The following is a 24,478-nucleotide window of genomic DNA, read 5'->3' on the forward strand; positions in this document are numbered from 1 at the left end:
AATAAATCCAAGTATATTTACTGTAATCATCAATGAATGTGACAAAGTATTTGTAATTGGTATGAGATATAATAGGAGTAATACCCCACCCCACTATAATCATATCAAAATAGTTTTTTGCACGACTTCCATGAGAAGGAAAAGAAAAAGACTTACTTTTACCCAATTTACATGTAGAGCAATCAAAAGAAAGATGAGAAGAAAATTGGTTTTTATTACCCAATAGACCAAAATTTAGTAAGTGAGATAAGACAATGGAATTAGGATGGCCTAAACGTTTGTCATACTTCACCTGTTTGGTTTATAGTGAAACAAGCTAAAGAATTAAAATTGGGAATGAAAAAGTGTAAAGGAAATAAGTGTCCAACGTTAGGCCCCTTCGCTAGTATCTTCCCCGACACCTGATTTTGCACAACACAACACCCCACACATCTCTTTGAATCATATCAAAATAGCTTTTTGCACGACTACCATGAGAAGGAAAAGAAAGACTTACTTTTACCCAATTTACATGTAGAGCAATCAAAAGAAAGATGAGAAGAAAATTGATCTTTATTGCCCAATAAATCAAAATTTAGTAAGTGAGATAAGACAATAGAATTAGGATGGCCTAAACATTTGGGCCATACTTCACTTGTTTGGTTTACAGTGAAACAAGCTAAAGAAATAAAATTGAGAATAGAAAAGTGTAAAGGAAACAAATGCCCAACTTTAGGCCCCTTCACTAGTATCTTCCTCGGCACCTAATCCTGTACAACACAACCGTCACGAGAAAATCGAACATCACAGTTATTATCAACTAATTATTCTACAGAAATGAGACTCGTAGAAAGCTCAGGAGATATCAAAACATTTTTGATTGAAGAATTAATATCCCCAATAGCATGAATAGGTAACTTACTACCATTAGCAATCTGAATATTTCCATGATATTTTATAACATTGCTAACAGTCTTAAGGGAACTGGTCATATGATTGGATGCACCAGAATCCACAAGCCAAGATAAAGATGGTGTAGTACGCTCACCTTGAAGTCGTAAGGCTGAAAAGGCTGTAGTAATCATCTGTCGAACCATTTCAGGAGTAACAACAGCTTGATTATTAATTGCAGCCTGATTAGCTTGACAATTCTAAGGGCGAGTAGGACATTCTTTGATAATATACCTAGACTTCTTACAATAGTTGCAATTAGCAGCAATATGTTCGTATTCCTTACAGCTATAGCATTGAACTTGTCGCATGTCTTTACTCTTGCCTTTCCCTTGAGCTGCATAAGCAATTGCATTATTATGCATTTTGTTTTGATGGAAAATTGTTTGTGTTGCAAGACGTTGCTCTTCACGAAGCAACTCCAAAACACACATCCAAAGAAGGAGAAGGAGCACGATTCATCAAATTAGAGTGGGTTGCCTCATATTCGAGACATAGTTTCATCAAAAACTAACCTCTCTTACTCTATTCATGCACCTCTTGAACCACAGAAAGAGAGTCCACTCACACTTTGGCATAAATTATGTCTACATATTCATCCCATAAGTTCTGCAAATCAGAAAAATGATCTTGAATGGAGGGATCACCCTGAGAGTAACTAGCAATTTTGTATTCTAATTGAAAACGTTTGGTTGTATTGTCTTGATTGCAAACCTTTTTTAAATACTCCCATATGCCTTTAGTTGTCTTATATGGCCTTAGATTGGGAACTGATCAACTGATCCTAAAATCCATGTCATGACTCGAGCATCCTTGACTTCCCACTAATCCAATTTAGAAAGCTACAGTAGGTGCTGGATCACTATCATCGATGTGACCCCATAGTTCTTTTCCCATCACAAATAAACGAAATTGAAATTCCTAGGTAGAATAATTCTTGCCTGTGAAATGCACACCAAAAATATCCAAGTTGCTAGTTGACATGATACCCATTACTCAAAATGTAACCCACCAAATGCAACAAAAAGTGTTGAAAATCAAGAGACCCAAGAGTCCAAAAGATTGAACTGAAATAACGCTAACCATAATACTAGAAATATTATTGGAACCAAGATCTCGACTTCACACGACGACACTCAAAAATTCTGAATTAAAGCTGTGATACCATGTCAATTGGATTGAATACCCTCACAATGAGAGTTCTTCTCATTATATAGAACATGTTAGAGATTTATAGGGCTATTTTCAGCCATAGATCTAAGCTGATTTCTAGTAATTACATGTCTAAATAAGGAAGTTACAGCTATACTACTAGTTACAATATATTTACAGCTATAATATTAATAAGGAAGTTACAACTATTACAATATATTTATAGATGTTAATGAAGGCTGGATATATGCTGAGCTAGATATATGTTGTCAGGGCAATGGATGATTGTGCCTAGGCGGCTATGACATAGATGGAGACATTAGGCTGGTGGAAAAAGATAGATGGGGCAGTAGATGGGCAACTTTTAGTTTGTGAGGGTGCTTGGGGCAGCTTGACAGAGAAAGGCAACAACGGCGATTACATGGATTGCTTGCTAGAGAGCACGAAAGGGTTGTGCCCCATCAGGATGTTTAAACGTCAAGGCAGCCGTTGGTGTTTTGCTTGCATGGAAGGGTGTGGCACCCCCTTTATCCAACCTACAGGGGTGGGCAACGACCTCTACTGCACTGTTGAGGGGGGCGGGCGATGGCAACCTCTCATCTCGACGAGGCGATAATCACACTCGTAGTCATAAGCTTCGCCTTCCATGTAGCCCCTCTTATTATTATTGTTATAACATCCTTCCCCCCTTAAAAAACTTTAGTCTCCAAATTTGGTACCTGAAACAAAAAAGTGAAGATATATGACTCATATGACATCCTCACTCTTCTAGGTAGCTTCTTGATGGGAGTGGTATTGACAAGTGTCAAGTGGCAACTGACCTTCACTAGCCGTACAACTTTGTTATGAAAGAAGTGCTTTTTGTGTTTAAAATATATATTAGAAGTTACTTGTAACTCGTAGGTGAATAAAGTAGTGTTATTAAAGTCTCCAGAATATGAGTTTGGTTTGGTATGGACTTTCACAACATTGATATATGGAATATATTATGCATCCAATCTAACAAAGGAGGTAAAACAAGCCTATACTCTATAGGTCACATTGGACCTCCTCGCTCAAATATTTGAATGGTCCAATAAACCTATGGGCTAACTTCTCTTTAATCTTAATCATTTCATACCTTTAATAAAGGATACGCAAAGGTCATCATATGAAATGCCGAGTTGACATGGGTGAAATTTATCGAATGATCCATCGATCGGTATGTAATCTCTTGGCACTAACATTGAGACATCGAAGCAAGAGAGGCTGAAGCAAAAGAAAAAAAAATAAAGAAGAAAGACTGAAAGAGTGGAGAGGAAGAAGTTGTCAAGGACAGAGAGGGTACAATTGCGTGATTGCAGTAAGTGTGGTTGTTGTTGTAGGCGGCGAGCGCTGTGGGGTCTTCGGGTTATGGGTGATCATGGAAAGCGGGCGGTCATGGGTGTCCAGCTAGCAGCTACAAGTAACGGGCCATTACAAATAGTTGTGGGTGCAATGGGTGCAAACTGTGGGGAGTAAATAGGTAGGAGAATTGTGGACGTAGCGGGTGGTCGTGGACAACAAGTGACTATGGGTGGCCGGTTGGAGATTACAAGAAGTAGATGGTCTCAGACACGGGTGGGACATGTGCAGATTGCGAGTGAATACAGAATGGAGAAAAGGGGAGAAAGAAAAAGAAAATATAACTTACTTTAATAAAATAACTAAATACTTTCTAACCCAAAAAAATATATCCAACCTAATTAAATACTTTATTCTATAAATTTGGTTTTGTTTTAAATAGAAAAAAATAAATTCAAAAGAGTTTGGTTTGAACCCACTTGATCATGTACATGATAAACTTTATTTAATCCTAAACTAACTTTTACACGAATATAAAATTCAAAATATTAATTTCATTTAGCTTAATTTTATATCTAATTTTTAAAAATATAATATCTAAAAATTTAAATTAGATAAAATTTAGTATTTAATATCAGTGAACATTTTTCATGTTCTAACTTTTGTAACGTTGGTATAATGTTGGAAGATTAATTATGATTGCAATAGACATAATTTGATTGATTAGACAAGATTATTTTGTTTTAAGAAATTTTGTTTTCAAATTTAAATGTAATTCTATCAAAAAAATCTTAGATCTGAAAATTTCAAATTTAATTTAGGACTAGTCAAATTTTTTATATATATTTTTTAGAAATTTAATAATTTTAAAATTAAGTAAATTTAATTAAAAATTTTAAAATATAGTTTAAAACTAAAATATAGTATTTCATTCTATCAAAATTTAATTCTTTTTATTTTTCCCCCATTAGTAATTATAATTATATAAAAATAATATATGTCCATTTCAAACAAAATTACTTCATTATCATTTTATCGAACTCAACAATCAACACCTAAAATATAGAAAAACATTTATAGCAATCAAATATTAACAAAAATTCTTTTTAATATTAATATACATTTATATTTAAAAATCAAAATATTGAAATTATTTTGTTCTAGTGTAGGATCAACACTCTTACATGGCTTAAAATTTTAATTTTGATAGAGATGGACATAATCTCCAATGGAAAATTCCAACTCTTAATGCCTTCGGTTTGCATAATCTTTTGGCGATTTTGGGAGGTTAATAGCCTTTGCCCAATCTTTTAAACTAGTTTGGCATCCCTCTACATTTATTGTAGGCCTAATGGTTGTTGCTCACTGACTTTGTTCTATATCACTAAGATCTACAAGCTCTCCCATAAGGTGTCTCAAATAGTATCATTTGAATTAATGAATTGTAACTATAGTTATATGCAAATTCTACTAAGTGTAGATGATTTTCCCATTTGCCACAGAAGTCTAACACACAATCACGTAAAAGATCCTCTATGGTTTGAATAGTGTATTTCAATCGGTCATTAACTTAAGGATAGAAAACATTGATGAATCTAAGCTTGGTACCTTACATTCTTTCATAGACACCCAAATCTTGAATTGAAGCGAAGGTCACGATCATACATAATACTAAGCATCCCATGAAGTTTGACATTCTCTTTGCAATATAGTTCAGCTAAATGATCTAAAGGGTCAAACTTATTAATAGGTAGAAAGTGGTCTGACTTAGTCAAATGATAAATCACAACCTCGATTGTATCATACTTCTCTTGAGTGGTGGGAAGTTTATTTACAAAGTTTATAGTACGTTCCCATTTCTACTAAGGTATGGGGATATTTTGAAGCAATGCAGTGATTCGCTGCTCTTTCACCTTGTTGATAAATCAAACACTTAGTCACAAAGTCATTTCTCGCTATAAGTTGGATCTTTTAAGCAAGGTTCAAAATCTCGAGCTGCATCAAAGTTTCGGTTTTTGACCGGAAGGATACTATTTCAGTATCATGTAGAGGTTTCAATGCATAGTGTCGGTAATGGATTGGAGTTGAGGAAGAAAAGAGATGAAACATAGGAAAGAGGCATTATCTATGCCGAGCATAGATTTAAATCTTGTACCATATCGGACGAAACAGTCAAAATATATCATTTTGGTAAATTATTGAAACTCAATACCACTTAGTATAGACAATGTCTCATTTCTTTGCTTCATATCCTTCCTCTTTCAACTTCCAATCTTTCACCGGCACCATGCATTATAGTGTTGGCATGATACTGGAACAATATCTTTCTAGTGAAAGACTGAAACTATGGCACGGCTCGAGATTTTGAACTTTGGTGCCGAGTAGTATCAAGTTTCGGTGATTTACTGGAACGATATGTTTCGAACAGTTTCACCTAGCATGGTATGAGATTTCAAGCCATGCTTTTAAAGTCATGAAACATTCGAGTATTGCAAAATAGGCACAATGTGCCTCTCTCAAACACTTATCCTTAATTGGCTTTGACTCAGGAACACAACCCCTGGCTCAAAATTACAAGGCTTCATCCACAACATAAGTGAATGTTGGTTCTAATCCCACCTCCATCTCTCCACTTAAAATCTGAAGGTGATGGTCTTCTGCCTAGCTATCCTTAACTAGCCTCAGCAAGGGCGACAAGGCTACAAAGCTAGCTAGAATACCATACTGTGTCTGATCAGCCTTAAGCCTAACTTGGAATATTGATCAACTAGCTCCTACACAACAACTCTAAAGTGCCTTAATGCCCCTATGAATTTTTACCAAGAGCATAAACTGCCATGTTACCCTTTTCCAGTGTAATAGTGGATGTTACAATTATAGTCCTTTAGGAGTTTGAGCCACCTTCTTTGATGCATATTTAGCTCCTTTTAAGCGAAAAGATATTTTGGGCTCTTAGTCTTATGTCAGTGAAGTTCTTAAAGTATTGATGCCATATCTTCAAGGCGAATACGATAACAACTAGTCCCAAATTATGAATAGGATACTAATGCTTATGCTCCTTTTGCTGTGGGAAACATAAGCAACTACCCTTCCATGTTGCATTAAAACAGCCCCTTGCCCTTGAATTGAAGAGTCAATGTACAAGATGAAACCTTCTTTACCTGAAGGAAGAGCTAGCATTGATGCAGTTACTAATCTCCACTTAAGCTCTTGAAAGCTTGCTTAGAAAGAGCCATCCTAAATGAACTTTATCCCACTCTTTTGTTAGATGGATTTGGGGTGCCATGACTTGGAAATCTATTCAATAAGCGACAACAATATCCTGCTAGCCTAAGGAAATTGCAAACCTCCTGCACATTCTTTGGTCGACTCCAAAAATTTATAGCCTCTATCCTGTGGGTATTCATCAATATACCATCTTTTGACACAACTTGACCTAGGAAACCAACACTCTGTGGCCAAAAGCGCACTTACTAAACTTGGTGAACAAGTCGAACTGAGTAATTGAACATGAATGTTTTAGGGTTTGCCAGTTTATTGCTGGTAATATACTTGAGTTTTGGTTACCCATTTATTTTCTTAGTGACTAATTGGACATGAATGTTTTAAGGTTTGCCAGTAATATACTCTTTTGTGGCAGGAAGATTACATCTTTCCTCCTTTTCATCTTCATTCTCTGATGGTCTCCTCTCCCTAGAAGTGGATCCCTTGTTAGGAGTGGTTCTTCCTGACATGCTCACTATTTTTTTTGATCTATGATCTTATACTATAGACAAATGCCAGTAATAGCTTGTTTTTTTTACAGTTTTAATATACTTCTAAACTGTTTTTTGTTCTTGTAGGCACTGGCAGCAGCTTGTAAAACAGTGGATTGTTTTAAACTTGCACATAGTTTGCATGCAGTATTTATTGTCGCTGGTGATATCAACAGTAGACTCTGACTCTCTCTATTGTTTGCATATATGCATTTAACATAAATTGTGGTCGAGTCTTTTATACTATTCTCTGATTACTTAAGGATGCAATATTTCGGTGTTTTACTTTCTTGTTACTAATTATAGAAGCTTGGCATGGATAAATTTTGATGATACTGAGATATGAAAAACAATCATCTTATTTCATGATTGAATGGTGGAAATACCTATTGTCTAAATAAACATATACTATGAAACTGCAAATTTAGCAGCATGATTATTGAACCTTATTTCAATCTCAATGCATGTAATATATAAAAAAATCAATATTCTACATATGTTGTGGTTGCAATTTGCAAACCTATAGATTGGATTGTAATATTAGTTGCCAAGATTGTCCTGGAATGCTTCATGAACAAACAAACATAAATCTCCGAAATTAAGCTAGGGCAACAGTATCAAAACTTGTCTTCTTTGCATCTGGGCGAGTGCAACTAAAAACTAACTATGATTTCTCAATTTATGTGCACCAATGCTTCAAATATTACAATTTAATGTATCTCCTATAATGAAAAGTAATTTTGTAATATTAACTCAAAGATTACAACCCATGTGTATATATGCTTTAAGCCTAGTCATATGTTAGAAAATAACAATATGAAGCTAAATCCATTCTTTCTTAATATATTGCTTCTAACACTCCCCTTAAACTAGCGCTTAGATATCAATCATGACTAGCTTCCGTTAAATGGTTTGGGAAAAATAGTAACAATAGGTTCCTCTAAAGAAGTTTATGCCATGATGATACAATGGTAGTCAAAGTCAACGAGTTTAATGCAAGCTTGCAATACTTTGCTTCTTGCATCTCCATATTACTAAATAACTTCAACATGAAAACAAAATTGCAAAATGAGCTTTCTATCATAGGTCCAACATAATCAACGTTAGAGAATTCTTGGATATTTAGACATTTATGTTTTTCATAGAGCAAAATTGTTCACATTACTTTCTAATGCTATTTTATATTGGCTTACAAGTTAACGATAAAAGGGATATCTAGGATAGTAATTGACACATAAATGTGCTTCTCTACTAGTCTTTGATAACTAGAACAATCTTCAATGTCATAATTATCTTCTCACCATTGTTTTTAATTCGAGATAATCATTGTTAGTTTGGATGCATTTCAAGTAGATAGATTTCTTGCAAAAGATAGATATGTTTTCTAGATATAAATATTTCTTCAAAGTTATAGGCAACTTCCACTTCAAAAAAGTAATGTGACTTTTCTAAATTTGTTATGCCACAAATGATGATATGAGCAAACACCATATACCTATCTGAACAACATATAGATATAGAAGGTATTAGGAATAGAACAAATGAGTTGGAATATAATTAATCATAATTATAATTAGTGAGATTATTTAGGATATTAATAGACAAATTATGCTGTATCATGAGATGTATCTACTTTATTAAAATTAAATAGCAGATATATTTGAAAAATCATATAAGTTACATAATTAGTATACACCTAATAAGGATTTTATTTTCAAGATTTACATATCCAACGGAGATATCATTAATGCTTTTAAAAAAATATGTAGTTATATTTTCCATGTAAACGAATTTGGTAGTATAAAAGCAATGTTACAAAATCAACTAGATTAATAAATGACATCACAAATTCCATTTAATTAATTAACTACCATCTCAAATTTAGTCTAAGACCACAATTAACCTTGGTGCTACAAGTCCATAATTGTCACATTCAAGCTCGGTGATTGGTCTAGGAGTATATAACACTACTAGAACTAGTTCCATATAACATATCAAAATCATGTTAACATGTCCAATAGATATGAATCTGTACCTTCAGGTCACACGGAAGCAACTTTATTGTTGCGCCAAGACTCCCCTTCAAATAGTATATGTATATATATCATTTAAAATGCCTTGTGGACAAGACTTTTAAAATGTTTCTATTTTAGCCTTATTTGTGATTCAGCCACATCCTGTAAGATAAATATAACAAGCTATTAAAATATATAACACAAGGAAAAAACCTTGATATTTAAATAGCTTGAAGATTAGTAAGGGACCTTATACTTACCCTGTAGATACCAACTATTCTCTTTTTCCTTTTTCTTGTGGTAGACTTTTCCTAACTTTCATTCTAACAAGAGAAGCACCATCTCTTCCTAATTTCTTTTCTCCTCTTCTTTCTTCTTCTACTCCTTCCCTTTTTCTTTCTCCTTTCCTCTTTCCTCTTTCTCCTTTTTTCTTTTCTTTTCTTCTTCCTCTTTCTTCTTTTCACAACTCTCTTTTCTAGTAAGCAATTTTTTGTTAAGATTTTAGCAAACCCTCTCCCTTCTTCAAGTTTGAGTTCTTGTCCAAGTTTCCACAATCACCGCTTCTCTCCGTTTTATAAAAATAAAAATTCATGCTTATTCTTGATAGATCTTATTCTTACCGCCTTATCCACGAAATCTATGGACATAAATAGTCATACCATGGTCTTATCTCCTTTTAGCACCATCTAATCTTATCCATGTGGCTATACATGGTCAAATACCATGTTCTTATTTCTTTTAAGTGCCACCTCATCTTCTCATAAAAACTACATTAAGTTGGACACAAGAAAGCCATGCCCTTGTCCTTACAAGAAGCACATAACTTTGATGGGTTGTGGATGGGGCTCTTAATTAGTTGAACACTTAACCTCCAATCCTTACAAAATCATTAATAAAAATTTAACTTTTATATGTATTTTGTTTTTTTGCAATATCTTGTACGTCACTACTTGTTAAAGAATTGTTGATCTATTCCAATACATTGTGAGACAAATATTGAATGATCTATTTTATGCAGTTTAAACTAACTTGAGTGATTGCTTAACAAATGTATGTATATTATATTTGAGTGCTTTAGTTGAAATTATAAACTTTGTTTTTGAATTTGCATTCTATCCCTTTAAAACAACCTAGAGGTTGCATTATGTAAACTATTTCAACATACATACAGATATATTTTTTACATATCTAAACATCTGGTAACTTTAATTTTTAGAAATCCCAAAGAGTGCACATTCTCTCGCCTTTTATCTTTTAGATACCTAAAGTAACCCTTAATGTTATCAAAGTTAAACTTTTTCATTCTAGAATTTTTTGACAGCCTAAATATTATGATTTTGGATAAATAAGGATGCTATTGGATTTATGAGAGCGCAATGTATTTATTTATTTTTTTGTTTGATTTGGCCAAATTACGTGGATGGTTTTGCCATTCATAAAATATAAGAATAAGAATATATTGTGTTATTAGGACTATCCATCAAAGTGATTTGACCAAATTACCTTTGATGGTCTTCATGTGCATGAAATACAAAAGTAATATCTTGGATGTGTTCTTATGATGTTGTTCCCAAGTATAGCCAAACCTTTGCATTCTAATGTTTTCGTTCGTCAAGGTGATTTGACTAAATTGTTTTGATGACTTAGTGCATGCATGCGTAGTTGGACTTGTTGGGTTTCAGTATGTATATTTTAAAATTTTATGTTTCTCTAAACATGCAGCGGAAGCATAATAAATAATTTATTACTATTTACGTATAAAATTCACACGAGGATATACACACATGAAAACACAATCATAGAAAATTGTATAAATAATTTATACCTTTTGGATGACGTGAAGCGAAAACTACAGCTAGTAATCTTGAGAAAGGTTACCTCTACTTATATCCACGCCAAGATCTCTTCGAGACGACTTTTCTAAGTCACGTGTCGTGTTTCTGTTTCGATACAAGTCAAAGAAGAGAGATTAACTATCCGAGAGAGGACTTATCATCTGATTATGTATTCCGTGGCTTAAAACAACCTGACGATACGAATCGAATTGAACAGAGGTGATCACACCACCGTTCTGTTATATTTGAGAGGTGTCCTAAGGTAATCGCCTTATGGTTATATTGTTAAATTATTTAATAATAAATAAAATTCACTTTTTAAGTGCGTAATTTCTTACGTTTGATTAGATCTTAAACTTAATTACTGAATATTCGCAATACGATTTATAGCATGAGAGAATTTGTGATTGGATCATAACTTGTGAGTATCTCTACATTAGTAATTATGAATGTATTGAAATTATCCCTAGTCGATGAATTGACGATTACGAACGTCATCGATTTTGTTAAGACTATCACATTTAAACTCCTTGGTTCGACAAGTAGTTGATCTCACTAGCTGGAGACATTGGATGTTGAGAGTTAAACCTAGATGCTAATTAAAGGTAATCAGTTCATTGGAGTAACCTGCCTTGAGACTTCATACGGTTTTTTATGCATATATCAATGAAGATCTCAATGCAGCTAAGTGTGAGTTTTCTTGGACTTGCGGTATTCAAGTTACTTTGGTCATGGAGACTTATACTTTGACATCTTAAGTAGATATCTCTGATGAGATATGGACCTGGGATGATTGGGTATAAGCCGAAGTGTCCGAAAATGTTTGAATAGCCCACAGAGCATTCATCGCTCTCTGTTAAGAGAGACATATACCCTACGACCGCTTATTGGGATTGTTACTGAAAGTCTTTGGCCAAAGCAACACATGTCAAGAGTATGACACTCTTGGAAACATGTACAAGTAACTCAAATCTATAGGACAAGAAAGGAGCTTGGGCTAGGTGTGACATAGTCAGCCTAGTGGGGATTGACACAGACAGACCATGTCCTGAACCAAGTGGGTATAAGACGGTGAAGGAACGAGGCACGTTTATTAAAGCTGCTAAAAGGTTTAAAAATTCTTTTGAAATCAATCATTGATTTTCCGGTTAATTGGGGATCATGATGTACTACTAGGTGCCACTCATGATCGTTCCGCAATTAATGGTTAATTATGGACGACCAATACAATCGGAAATCTATTAGATAACATGAACAAGAAGTTTTCTGAAAGACTTAAAATGAGTTTTAGAATTGAATTCTCAGATCGAGAGAGTGCTGATTTGGTTGGACCAAACAACGAGAAAAATTGATTTGATTCAAATCAAAAGAAGCTTGGTTATTGAACCAAAATGATTCGATATTGAACCAAAATTGAACAAACTTGGTTTGATTTATAATGGAAACTATTTTGGTAAAATAAAAGGGATGAGAAGATTTGTCTCGAGAAAACGAATCAAACAAAATTTTTTTAGGTCAAATCGGAGGTCGTTTGGTTGTTGAACCAAGTAAACCAAACATGAACCGGTCTGTTACAGTGCCAGAATCAAATCCGATTCAATCAAAATTTGGTTTTATTTCTCTTCTCTCGGCTCGGCCACGCATGCCGCGATCTCTCGATTGCGACCCGCTCTTCTTGTGCAACGACTGCCTCCGACGCAGCGGACGGATGCCGCCATCGTGGTTCCGATTTCCTCGTTGCCTTCTTCGCGCTAGTTGCGGGTAAAAGAAGGGAGGAGGGCTAAGGCAATTGAAAAAAAAGCGAGAGAGAAGAAAAACCCTAGCTCTGCCAAACCCTACCCACCTTTATTTTTCGCTGCCGCTGTGACTGTCGGGCTCGCACGCGCTTTGCCGATCGTCGGAGGAGTCAATTGTCGGAGAAGGAGCCGAAAGCAGGTAGCTTCTCTCTTTCCCTCTTCTCCCGCTACATTTTCATTTCCCAAAAATTGTTCCGGTCATTTTTTTGGTTTTTGTATTGTCGGAATTGTGATTCTCGGCAATAGAAAGAAAGCCTCGAAAACGATCGCAACGTGTGTTGCGTGTTTTCAATATTAGAGTTTTCTTTCGTATCGGTCGTTACTGTTCATTGGCTAGTACCGAAGATTGTGACGCAACTTGAGACTTTTGAAGCCATCCTGAAGATCACTTAGCGTGGATCACCAGTAGAGGTGGGACTCCGACGAGGACCGTGCGATTGATGCCCTTCCCGCTTAGCGTCATACGCCAGATACGCGTAGATAATTAATTCTACAAAATTTTAAATTTCTTCTATGTCTTGTACTTACTGTTTCCTAGCTATGCATGCGTGTGTTGTGATAATTTATATAATTATTGTTGTTTTATTTCCGCTGCGCATGTTTCCTAAAAGTGAAAACACGCGTATTACACCGGGACGATCCCAACACGTTCGAAGGTCAAACGGTTCACTATCAACAAAGGACAGCGAACCTAATGACGTGGGATTCCAACAACAACAATTGCCCCAAAACAATAGCCAAAGCGAAAGGAATACAAGATACCTCGTGGCGGAGAAATAACCATTGCTTCTTCTCTTGTTCCTGGCTTCTACTGCTGGTTGTAGTTTCCTTTGGCTCGGGGAAAAGCCGACCTTGGGAGGTTACTGACCTATGGAAAGAACCTTTGCCGGAGTTGAGCTTGGAGAAGGCTTCTTTAGCCGATGGCAACAATTCCACCAAGAGGTGGGCGACGATAATAGAGAAGAGTTGGGTGGCTAGAAGAGAAGAAAGGGGGCTAATTTAAAAACCTAACCTTTAGGCTTTTAATCCACTATATAACTATTCTTTATAGATGTATTTATAGATCTCTAACGAGTTTGGTTCGCGAACCAAAAACCTGCATCTGTTAACCCAAAGTCCAAACCGTTGGCCTTAAGTTTGGTTCAAAACCAAACCACTTTTAATTAAAACTAAACTAATTTGGTTTATAATTAAACCAAAGAGAGTCCACTTTGTCTTCAAAAGACGTGATCCATCCGCGATTCCGTTCTAGTAAAATATCTTCTATATTTACCCTTCGTCTGGTCCAATTAGACTTAATCTCTCTTGATTTGAGAATCCAATTTTCAAACTCATTTTGTCCCTTGGAGAAACTCATAGTGCGTGTGACCTTATAGGTTCTCGGTTTATGTTGACCGTACATAATTAACTAGTAATTACAGATCGATCATGAGTGACACCGAATAGCACATCATGACCTCCAATTAATTAAAAAATCACAGTTGATTCCAGAATCGCTTTTAAACCCTTCAGTAGCTACAGTTGTTCGTGCATCTTTTCCTTTCACACATCTTATACTCGTTTAGTTCAGGACATAGTCTATGTGTCAGTCCCACTAGGCTGATTACGTCATACCTAGCCCAAGTAGTAGTTTCTTGTCCTACGGATTCAAGTTACTCAAAACATCTGTCTAAGAGAACCATCCTCTTGACGTATTTTTGTTTTGGCGAAATACTTACGAGTAACAATCCCGATGAGTGACTAGAGGGTATATGTCTCCTAATAAAAGGAGTGATGAATCCTCTGTTGGCTACTCAATCACTTTCGGGTACTTTGACTTATATCCAATCATCTCGGGTTCACATTTCCATAAGATGTTTGCTTAATATGTCAAAGTATAAGTCTCCATAATTAAAATGACTTGAATACCTCAAGTCGAACGAAACTTACACTCGAGCTGCAATGAAATCTTCCTTGACATGTATAAAACTACATGAAATCTTATGGCACATCACTTCTGATGAAATAGTTATCTTTAACCAACATACATATGTTAACTTTCAATATCCCAATATTTTCAGTCAATTAAGATCGGATGTTTGGTAAAACCAAGGAGTCTAACATATGCTAGTCTTGCCAATCAATATTGTTCAGTCTCATCAATTCATCAACTAGGAAATCTTTTAATACGTATATAATTTCACATATATAAATACCCACTAATTGTGATTCAATCAATATTTCTCTCATGTTATGCATTATATTGTGGACCTCATTAATTGAGTTTAAGATCCAATCAAATACAAAGAGAATATACACTTAAATAGTGATTTTATTTATCCAATAAATAGTACATTATCTAAGGCGATTGTCTTAGAATACCTCTCAAATATAACATGGCTATAAAGTTATTATTGGTATCTAAAAGACAAAAGGTGAGATTATGTGTGCATTCTAGGAATTTCTAAAATTAGGTGTACTTGGTAGAAAATTTCCAACTTTAGGTGTGCTCTTTAGGAAATTTGCCAAGAAATTATAAAACAAAAATGATTGAATGAAGCAGCAACTAGAGAACTCATAGTAATCTACACTTGAAGTTTGAGTGTCTCATTTGGTAGCGAATTAAGCTTTGTGTCAGTTAACTCAATCATTAGGAAGATAATTATAAACATCCAATTTCCAATGGCAAGATTTGGACTACAATCACAAGAGGTAGGAATAAGCTTCTCTCTTGAGCACAAAATCATGTCTATGACATGCATATGGGTGGGATCTCCAAGATTTTTGTGGTTTAACTTTGAAGCATCATAGTTGACAAAGTCGAGGAAATGTTGAGAAAAGGGTTGTACTGTGTTGGGTGAAACGATTGAAACATATTGTTCTAATAAATTATCAAAACTCGATACCACTCGACACCAAGGTTCAAAATTTCGATCCATGTCACAGTTTCAATCTTTGATTGGAAAGATCCTGTTCCAATATCGTGCTAACGCTCTGATGCATGATGTCGGTGATAGTTTGGAAGTTGGAGGAAAGAGATAAAGCAAAGGAAGGAGACATTGTGTGTGCTGAGTGGTATTGAGATTTAATAATTTACCGTAATGATATGTTTCGACCATTTTACCTTGTATGATACAAAATTTAAAATCATGCTCGGTATAGACAATGTCTTCTTCCTATACTTCATTTTCTTCCTTCTTTAACTCCAATCCATTACCGACACCATGCATCCAAATATCACTATGATGCTGAAACAGTATTGTTTCATTCAAAGATTGAAACTTCACAACTCGAAATTTTGAACTTTAGCTCAAATTTGTGAAGGAAACAATATGACCAACAACAACAACAACAACCAAGCCTTATCTCACTAAGTGGGGTCGGCTATATGGATCCTTTTACGCCATTGAGCTCTATCTCCTATTATATCATCATTTATATTTAAATAAATTTTATCTTGTTTTATTGTTGCTAACCAAGTCTTTTTTGGTCTACCTCGCCCTCGTTTGATATGCGTATTTGTCATAGTTTCACACCGCCTAACTGGAGCATTTATCGGTCGTCTAAGTACATGTCCGTACCACCTTAAACGTGTCTCACGGAGTTTTTCCTCAATAGATGCAACTCCAACTTTCTCTCTAATGCTCTCATTTCTTATTCTGTCCATCTTCGTATGTCCACACATCCATCTTAACATCCTCATCTCCGCAACTCTCATCTTTTGCTCATGTGCTCGAGTCATAGCCCAACATTCAGCGCCATATAACATGGCAGGTCTAACTGCCGTTTTATAGAACTTTCCTTTAAGTTTTAGAGGCACTTTAGGATCACATAAAACACCTGATGCTCTCCTCCACTTCAACCATCCTGTTTGTATTCTATGTAAGACATCTCTCTCAATCCCTCCATCGGCTTGCAAAAATGATCTTAAATATTTAAAACTCTCAGTTCCAGAGAACTCATCATCTCCTATTTTAGTACTTGTCTCATTACGTTCAATATTGCTAAACTTAAATTTCATATATTCTGTCTTTACTCTACTAAGCCTAAAACCTTTCTCTTCTAGTGTTTCTCGCCAAGATTTTAATTTAGCATTTACTCCCTCACGTGTCTCATCTACCAATACAATATCATCTGCAAACAACATGCACCATGGTACGGTATCTTGAATGTGTCCAGTAAGTTCATCCATGATTAGTGTAAAAAGATAAGGACTTAGAGCTGACCCTTGATGTAACCCTATTTTATTGGAAATGCTTCAGTTAATCCGTCTGAAGTCTTCACTCTAGTCGTTACTTCCTCATACATATCCTTAATTAGGCCAATATATACTACGCTAACACCCCTCTTTTCTAGAATCCTCCATATAATTTCCCTTGGGACTCTATTATAAGCTTTTTCTAAATCAATAAATATCATATGTAGATCTTGCTTTTGCCCTGGATACTTTTCAATTAGTTGCCTGAGAAGATGTATAACTTCTATTGTCGACCTACCAGGCATAAACCCAAATTGATTTTCGGTGACCATAGTCTCTTTCCTTAATCGTTTTACTATTACTCTTTCCCAAAGTTTCATGGTATGACTCATTAATTTAATGCCCCTATAATTTGCACAATTTTGTACGTCCCCCTTATTCTTATATAAGGGAATTAGAGTACTTACTCTCCATTGATCTAGCATTTTCTTTGTTTTCAATATCATGTTAAATAATTTTGTAAGCCATTCAATACCTTGTTTCCCTAGGCACTTCCATACCTCTATCGGGATATCATCTGGTCCAACGGCTTTTCCATTTTTCATTCCGTTTAAAGCTTGTTCTACTTCTGAAATTTGAATTCTATGGTAAAAATTTAAATTTCTATACTCATTTGACCTGCTTAAATTACCTAAGTTAAGTTGATCACCTACACCTTCATTAAAAAGTTGATGAAAATACCTCTTCCACCGCTCTTTTATTTCTCCATCATTTACTAATACCCTATTGCATTTATCTTTAATACATCTTATTTGGCTAATATCTTTTGTCTTCCTCTCTCTCACTTTAGCTATTTTATAAATGTCTTTTTCTCCTTCTTTTGTATCCAATTTTCGATATAACTGCTCAAAAGTTGTATTTTTAGCTTCATTCACTGCTTTTTTTGCCTCTTCTTAGCTAATGTATATTTTTTTAAATTTTCTTCATTCTTGCAAATATATAATTTCTTATAGGCTATTCGTTTTTTCCTTCACTTTTTTCTGTACTTTCTCATTCCACCACCAAGATTCTTTACTTGGTGGTACATGCCCCTTTGACTCGTCGAGTATACTCTTGGCTATTATTTTCAACTTTGATACCATTTTATCCCATGTCGTAGTAGGGTCACCGTATACTTCACCTAATACTTGTCCTTCTACCTTCTCCTTAAATATGTTTTGTTTCTCATCCTTCAACTTCCACTTAATTCTAGGAGTAGTGGATATTTTCTTTTTATGGATATTATGCTTAAGACGTATATCCAATACTACTAACCTATGTTGGGTAGTTAAACTTTCTCCAGGAATGACCTTACAATCTTTACAAATATTTCTATCCCTCTTCCTAACCATAAGAAAGTCAATTTGCGATTTATTATTCCCGCTTTTAAATGTGATCAAGTGTTCTTCTCTTTTCTTAAAAAACGTATTAGCTAGTATAAGATCATATGCTATCGCAAAATCCAGTATAGTTTTACCTTCCTCATTTCTTGTTCCAAACCCATAATCCCCATGCACCCTCTCATATTCCTCATTTTTCACTCCAACATGTCCATTTAGATCACCTCCTATTAAAATCATTTCATTTGATGGAATATTTTGTAATACTTCATCTAGGTCATCCCAAAACCTTGATTTGGTATTTTCATCTAATTCTGCTTGAGGTGCATATACACTAATTACATTTATAGTGTCTTTCTCCACTACTATTTTGAGAGCTATAATTCTATCCCCCTTTCTATTTACTCCTACAACTTCATCCTTTAACGAACTATAACTCCATTCCTTGTTTTACTCTTCCCCGTGTACCATAACTTATAACCCGAGTTCTCTATCAACTTTGCCTTTTCGCCTACCCATTTTGTCTCTTGTACACACAAAATACTAATTCTTCTCCTAATCATCGTATCTACTACCTCCATTGTTTTACCAGTAAGGGTTCCTATATTCCATGTTCCAAAACTTAGACTATTAATTTTCCTATAATTTTTATTCTTATCCAACCTATGGTGTGAGAACTTTTGCTCATTTAACACTACACCCAAGTTCTCATGGAGATGTAGCGGTCCTTGCCGAGACGTTACAGTCGGACCCTGCAACGCGTTCCTTCCGGGGAACATCCTAGCATTAACACAATAGTTTAATGGATCCATTCATGAGTGTTTGCCTTAGTTTAACGCTGGCTGGCAACCTAACGCAACCCTCCTCCTTTATCCGGGCTTGAGACCGGCAATGATAAGGTAAACTTATCACAGGCGGAGTTGAAGGAAACAATATGGCCAAAGTAAAAAAAAAAAAATTCAAATAAGCAATTTGAAACTATTTATCCAAACACTACCACTCAAATTGCAATATAAATATGTAGCATGCTCAACTTTTTAATTTCTTCTAAATAGATCTCTTTATAATTTCTCACTAATGAATTAACATGACAACAGAACATGACATAAGTAAAGATCTCCCATCTTGGCACTGAATGCTTTCAAGTTTGAAGCAATTGTGAGAGGCAAAGCCCAATCAATTTTTAGATTTGAATCAGTCTACAATTACTTGATCTATTTGAGTCTAAATGTCGTGCAGGTGAATCATGTAGGTCCGACAGGATACACCTTATATTGACCTTGAAGCGGGAAAAAATCTATTCTTGATGTTGATGCGATGGTGTGGCACAAAAAACTTCCATTTAGATCATCATCTCCTGGTGATTAATAGATTGAGAAATAGATTGCAAGAATACATCACAAAGACACTAAGCCTTATGATTCTTGAGGGGTTTGTGGCAGTTGCTGATCTCTTTGCCATCAATTGCTTTGATTGGAATGATATGCAAATTGTTGAAGAACTCCTATCCAATACATTGGTGGTTTCCTTCATTAGAAGGTTCATCGTTGATGTTTTCCAAGAAGATTTTAACATTTAACGTGCTTCCTTGTCACATGCTTCCTTGTCGCATGCTTCCTTGTGGATGAGATTGAGATGTGACCATGTCTACTCTTTAGACTACCTCATTTAAGGCACAATCTCTCATGGCTAGTGAAGCTCGATGAGGTTGTGATCTATGCTTGTAAAACATCAATATAAATTTATATGGCAAGCTTGTGAATCTCATGCCTCTTTCTAAGATTTTTAATGCTCTAACTTGATGGGATTGTCACAATTTAGAATGTGATCTCACTAGCCTTTACAAGGAGGGTAAGATTATAACAACATACAATTATCAATGATGTGGAGTTCAAGAAAAGTGTCAAAACATTAACATCATGCATACAAACAACACAAGGAATGAGGAAGCAGGTTGTTATGTGCTATACCATGTTCGTGCCCTCCCCTTCAAATGGGGAGCAACATAAAATATTGTGGTAAGTAACCTAAGTGTTATATCGAAAAAATAGAGAATTATTACATTCCAATTAGCACACTTAGAGAGTGGAAGAATAAAGAGAGATCCCAAGAATCATTCTCGAGTAGGATTCTTGTGGTGATGCATACAACAACACTTCACAAATAGAAGAAAGAGAAGGAAACCACATGAAGAGGTGAATATAAAGGATGAGATGAGACTCAGTAGCATATCTCACAATAGGACACGTCTTGTCTCTCTTAGGAGACAACGATATTGAAGATGGGTGTGACAAGAGAGAGTTGACATTACGAACAAGGTGTTGCATGTGCCAAATATCTAAGTTTGCAACTGCCGTAGAAGTAGGGTAGCAAAACATGGAGGCATGACAGCGATTGGGCTACATGTGATGAGTAGGAGGCTGTGAGATCTGTTTCTCATGAGTTTCTTCTTCATGAGCTGACAATGGATGAAGAAGAGAGTAGTAGTTGGTGATAGTGATTTTGCTAGATTTGGTTGTGTGGATAAATCACACATGAAGGAAGTTGTTCATTGGTTTTAGCAGCACGAATGATTACACCAGCATATGGCTCATGAAAAGCTTGTGTGGCATGTAAGATTGCATAATGTCATGATTTAGGCTGAGAAATTGTGGCGCAGGAAGCTCACTTGAACATGGGGTAAATAAGGAGATAGGTATCAAGCAATAAAAGAATTAGACGGTTAAAAAAATAAGCAATGTGAACCTATTTATTCTAACATCAAGCAAGAGAGGAGAATAGCTGAAGAAAAGCGAAAGGGGTTGTAAATTGTGAGAAGAAGAAAAAGAAAAAAGTTGAGCTGATAATTACTGGTAAAGTGTTGGAGATAGATATAAGGAGATAAGGGCAGCTACGCTTGTGTGATGAGTCAGGGAGAGGAAGAGAAATAAGAGGAGATAAGATATGTGAATTTAAAATGTTGGTGCTATATAGTTTCGAAAAAGCTAGAAACTATTTTTCCTAATGTAGATTGAGGATATGTGAGTATGTGACTAGTGGAGTTTTTGAATTTTTGATCAGAAATGATGACTTCCATGACAACATTAAACTTCTAACCCATTTATGGCTTCATATGTTAGTTAATTTGGATAACTTTTTTAAATTAAGTTTTTGGTGTTCCAATGGCTATTGGTATAGTGTTGGGTATATGAGAGCATGTATGTTACAGCAATAGTAAATTTGAACTAGATTTTGATAGCTCTTCTTATGCTTGAGCAAACTTTAGTCCCTAAGTCTGGACCATATGTTTCTATAGTTGCCATACGCGCGGAGTGGCTTTATTCCAAAGCTTAAGTATGGCCATGAAAATATATTATTTTTGTCTCAAGTTTAGCCTAATCTTTTTACTAAATCATTTAACTGTTGGTTTCACTGTTTGGATAATATAAGATTAATTATCCTTTTTTTGTGTTTTGTTTCTTTTCCATGCTCATGTTTGCTTCATGGGTCTTCATTGTTGTGCTTTAGTTTCATATCATACTATATCAATATTCTTCAGACAAAATACAAATACCTTTTTGTGTTCACCCTTCTTACTATTGCAATAATGTTCTATTTGCAGTGCCAATAATATATCAAGTTCAACGTGCACGTGATGGGAAAAGCTTTGCTACTAGACAAGTTGAGGCAAGACAACATGGAATCACTATGTTTACCTTACTTGCTTCATTTCAGGTAATGCTTCTTTAGCTTGTCCATATAATCAAAATATTAACTCAATTTGTAAATTTTGGGTAGTAGTCCTTTATTGTTCTTAGCTCTTTAGTAAAAAATTAAACTTGACCTTCCAGCTATGGGAATTTCTTGATTTGAAATTTTGTGTTGTGTCACCTAGCATGCTCAAAATTTACCATTTTAGTAAATTACCAAAACTTGATGCTACTCAACATTGGAAATCTCACTCACCATTACCATATAGACACTTGACGCACTTCATGATACACGTGTCGAAACAACTTTAGTTGAATTCACTTATCATACCTCCAATGTTTTAGATCTAGTGTTGTCTCGTCTAATAAGAACAAGGCACAGTGTTAAATCCGATCGAACCAATTTAACCTATTTAAACTTTGGTTCAATCACAAATTGGCCAAAATAACTCCAAATTGACCTTGGTTTGAATTCACGTAATCCTAATCACCACATCTACCCTATGGGTTCAATCCGAACCCAATTCCACTTCAACTCAATGCTCAAATTTTATTTTTAATGATTCAGTTTGATTTATTTTTGTCGGTTCAAAATTTTAGAAAATATTTTTTTAATATGCAAAAAAATCAGTAATTAATAGTTTGTCTCTTCCATATATCTTTCCTCTTGGAGACGGTGTCTCTCCTAGCTCTAGAAGTAAAAAATGACCAAAAATTTAGTCCTTCCTATATTTCTTCCTCTTATGGTAGATGTAAGAACCCAAATAATTCTTGACAAAATTTTCTATCAAGTAGATGCCAGATTTACTGAAACTAATCTATCTTGTAAGCTTCACAGTTTGTCGCTTTATTTTCACAAACTTTAGCCTTTAGGATCCTATGTTATTTTTAGTTTAAGAAGAATTGAGGAAGAAGATTACACTGAAGAAGATTTAGCTCACACAAAGATTAGATCAAGTTAGGTCAAGTCCAGTCGTCATATTTTAGAAGATCTACTAAAAATGTTGCATCGAGTCTCTCAACCATCAGTAGTACATTTTCTGTTTTATGTAACAAATTGGACATAAATAGGTATGCTCTTTAACGGTGAATGACGTTAATATTTCGTTAATATTTCTTTGTGTTATTAGAGCTAATAGTTATATGCTATGTTACTCGGACTCAGCTATGAGTATCTGACATCAGTATGGATCCAAATGTCTAACCTGGTTATTTTTAAATTTTTTACATGTGATCAATAAAAAACAAAATTCAATGTCCACTTAGAGCAGTGGTGACCAAGTGTCAGATATTCGATGGTTTGGATGAAGGGTCCAAGTACCAGAGGTTATGTGTTATGACTCTAGCCCAACATGAGATATTTAGTGTTTGGGTGTCATATCAAGTCTCTAAATATGGTTTAATATATCCACATATAAAAATAATATAGAATTGTCTCACTTGATTTCAGTTAGCTTATTGAGGTATTAATTGCTGCGTAAGAAGCTACATAGTAGTTGCAAAAAGAAAACAACTTGTAATTAATTATGATTATGGTTTTTTGTGTTTCATTGTTGCAGAAGGTAGAGTCAGGATTTGAACATCAGGAAGTCCTAATGCCTTGTGTGCCTGGTCCTGAGATGGTCTGTATCTCACTACTTTTCTGATGTGGATTGATTTGAAACATAATTTATGATTTCAATTTCAGCTCCTCTCAATGGAAGAGCGACGAGAAAGGCGAATTACAGATCCTCGACTTCCCATGTAAAATTAATGAGCTTGCAACTTCTCTAAAAATGCCTATCTTTTAAGCATTGTTCTCAAACAGTGAATGCCTTCCATTTCAAAACAATTTCACAATTTTTGTTATTTAGAGAAAGATGTTTCTGACATTGGTAGTCTATATTTACTCAATGTACAGTGGTTAATTGATTTTGGAACAATAACTAGTCATGTCATGAGTGTCATGTAGTTGAGTTGAATGGACCATGAGAATAAGTTGGGTATGTTTTATTTCCTTTCTGTGTGAGAGAGAGAGGAAAACACATTATTAAGGGCATAAAAAAAATCAACTTGTTAAACTCTTTATGGGAAGAATTTTCAGAAGATATTATGCAGACAAATTTGTCAAAACTAAATGAGTTTCTGGGTTGTGTTTTTATATGAATATGTTGGGAAATTAGTAAAGGAAAAACTTGCCAGTTCAAAATTAAGATTCTATATAAAAGGGACTAGGAGAAATATTCTGCCAAATTATATGGTCTAGTCTTAGAAAAGACAAGCACAAGATACAAATTTTATTCCCCTTGTCCTCGTTCCTAAAAGCCATGATGTTCCATGAAGCTTTCTACTAATTCATGCCTCATGTTAAGAAATATAAATATAGGTTGGTCCTTTGGGCTTTTGAGATAAACGGTGAACACTATTGACATGGCATCAGATTATATG

The 24,478-nt window shown here is 35.0% G+C and overlaps 1 protein-coding gene and 1 pseudogene across 1 annotated transcript in view; one reads left to right on the top strand and one right to left on the bottom strand.

Annotated features, from left to right (window-relative positions):
* LOC141835989 (acyl-CoA hydrolase 2-like) overlaps positions 1–24,478 on the top strand; it is a 58,008-nt gene that overhangs the window by 22,671 nt on the left and 10,859 nt on the right. The window contains exons 8-11 of the mRNA XM_074723407.1: positions 7,248–7,335; positions 21,964–22,076; positions 23,611–23,673; positions 23,739–23,794. Of these exons, the coding sequence (XP_074579508.1) occupies positions 7,248–7,335; positions 21,964–22,076; positions 23,611–23,673; positions 23,739–23,794 (320 nt within the window). The remainder of the gene's footprint in view (positions 1–7,247; positions 7,336–21,963; positions 22,077–23,610; positions 23,674–23,738; positions 23,795–24,478) is intronic.
* LOC141836003 (uncharacterized) lies at positions 712–1,923 on the bottom strand (annotated as a pseudogene).

The sequence above is a fragment of the Curcuma longa genome, chromosome 10 (assembly GCF_044706935.1).
Source record: "Curcuma longa cultivar G26 ecotype Majalengka, Jawa Barat chromosome 10, ITB_CL_G26_1.1, whole genome shotgun sequence".
NCBI classification, from domain to species: domain Eukaryota; kingdom Viridiplantae; phylum Streptophyta; class Magnoliopsida; order Zingiberales; family Zingiberaceae; genus Curcuma; species Curcuma longa.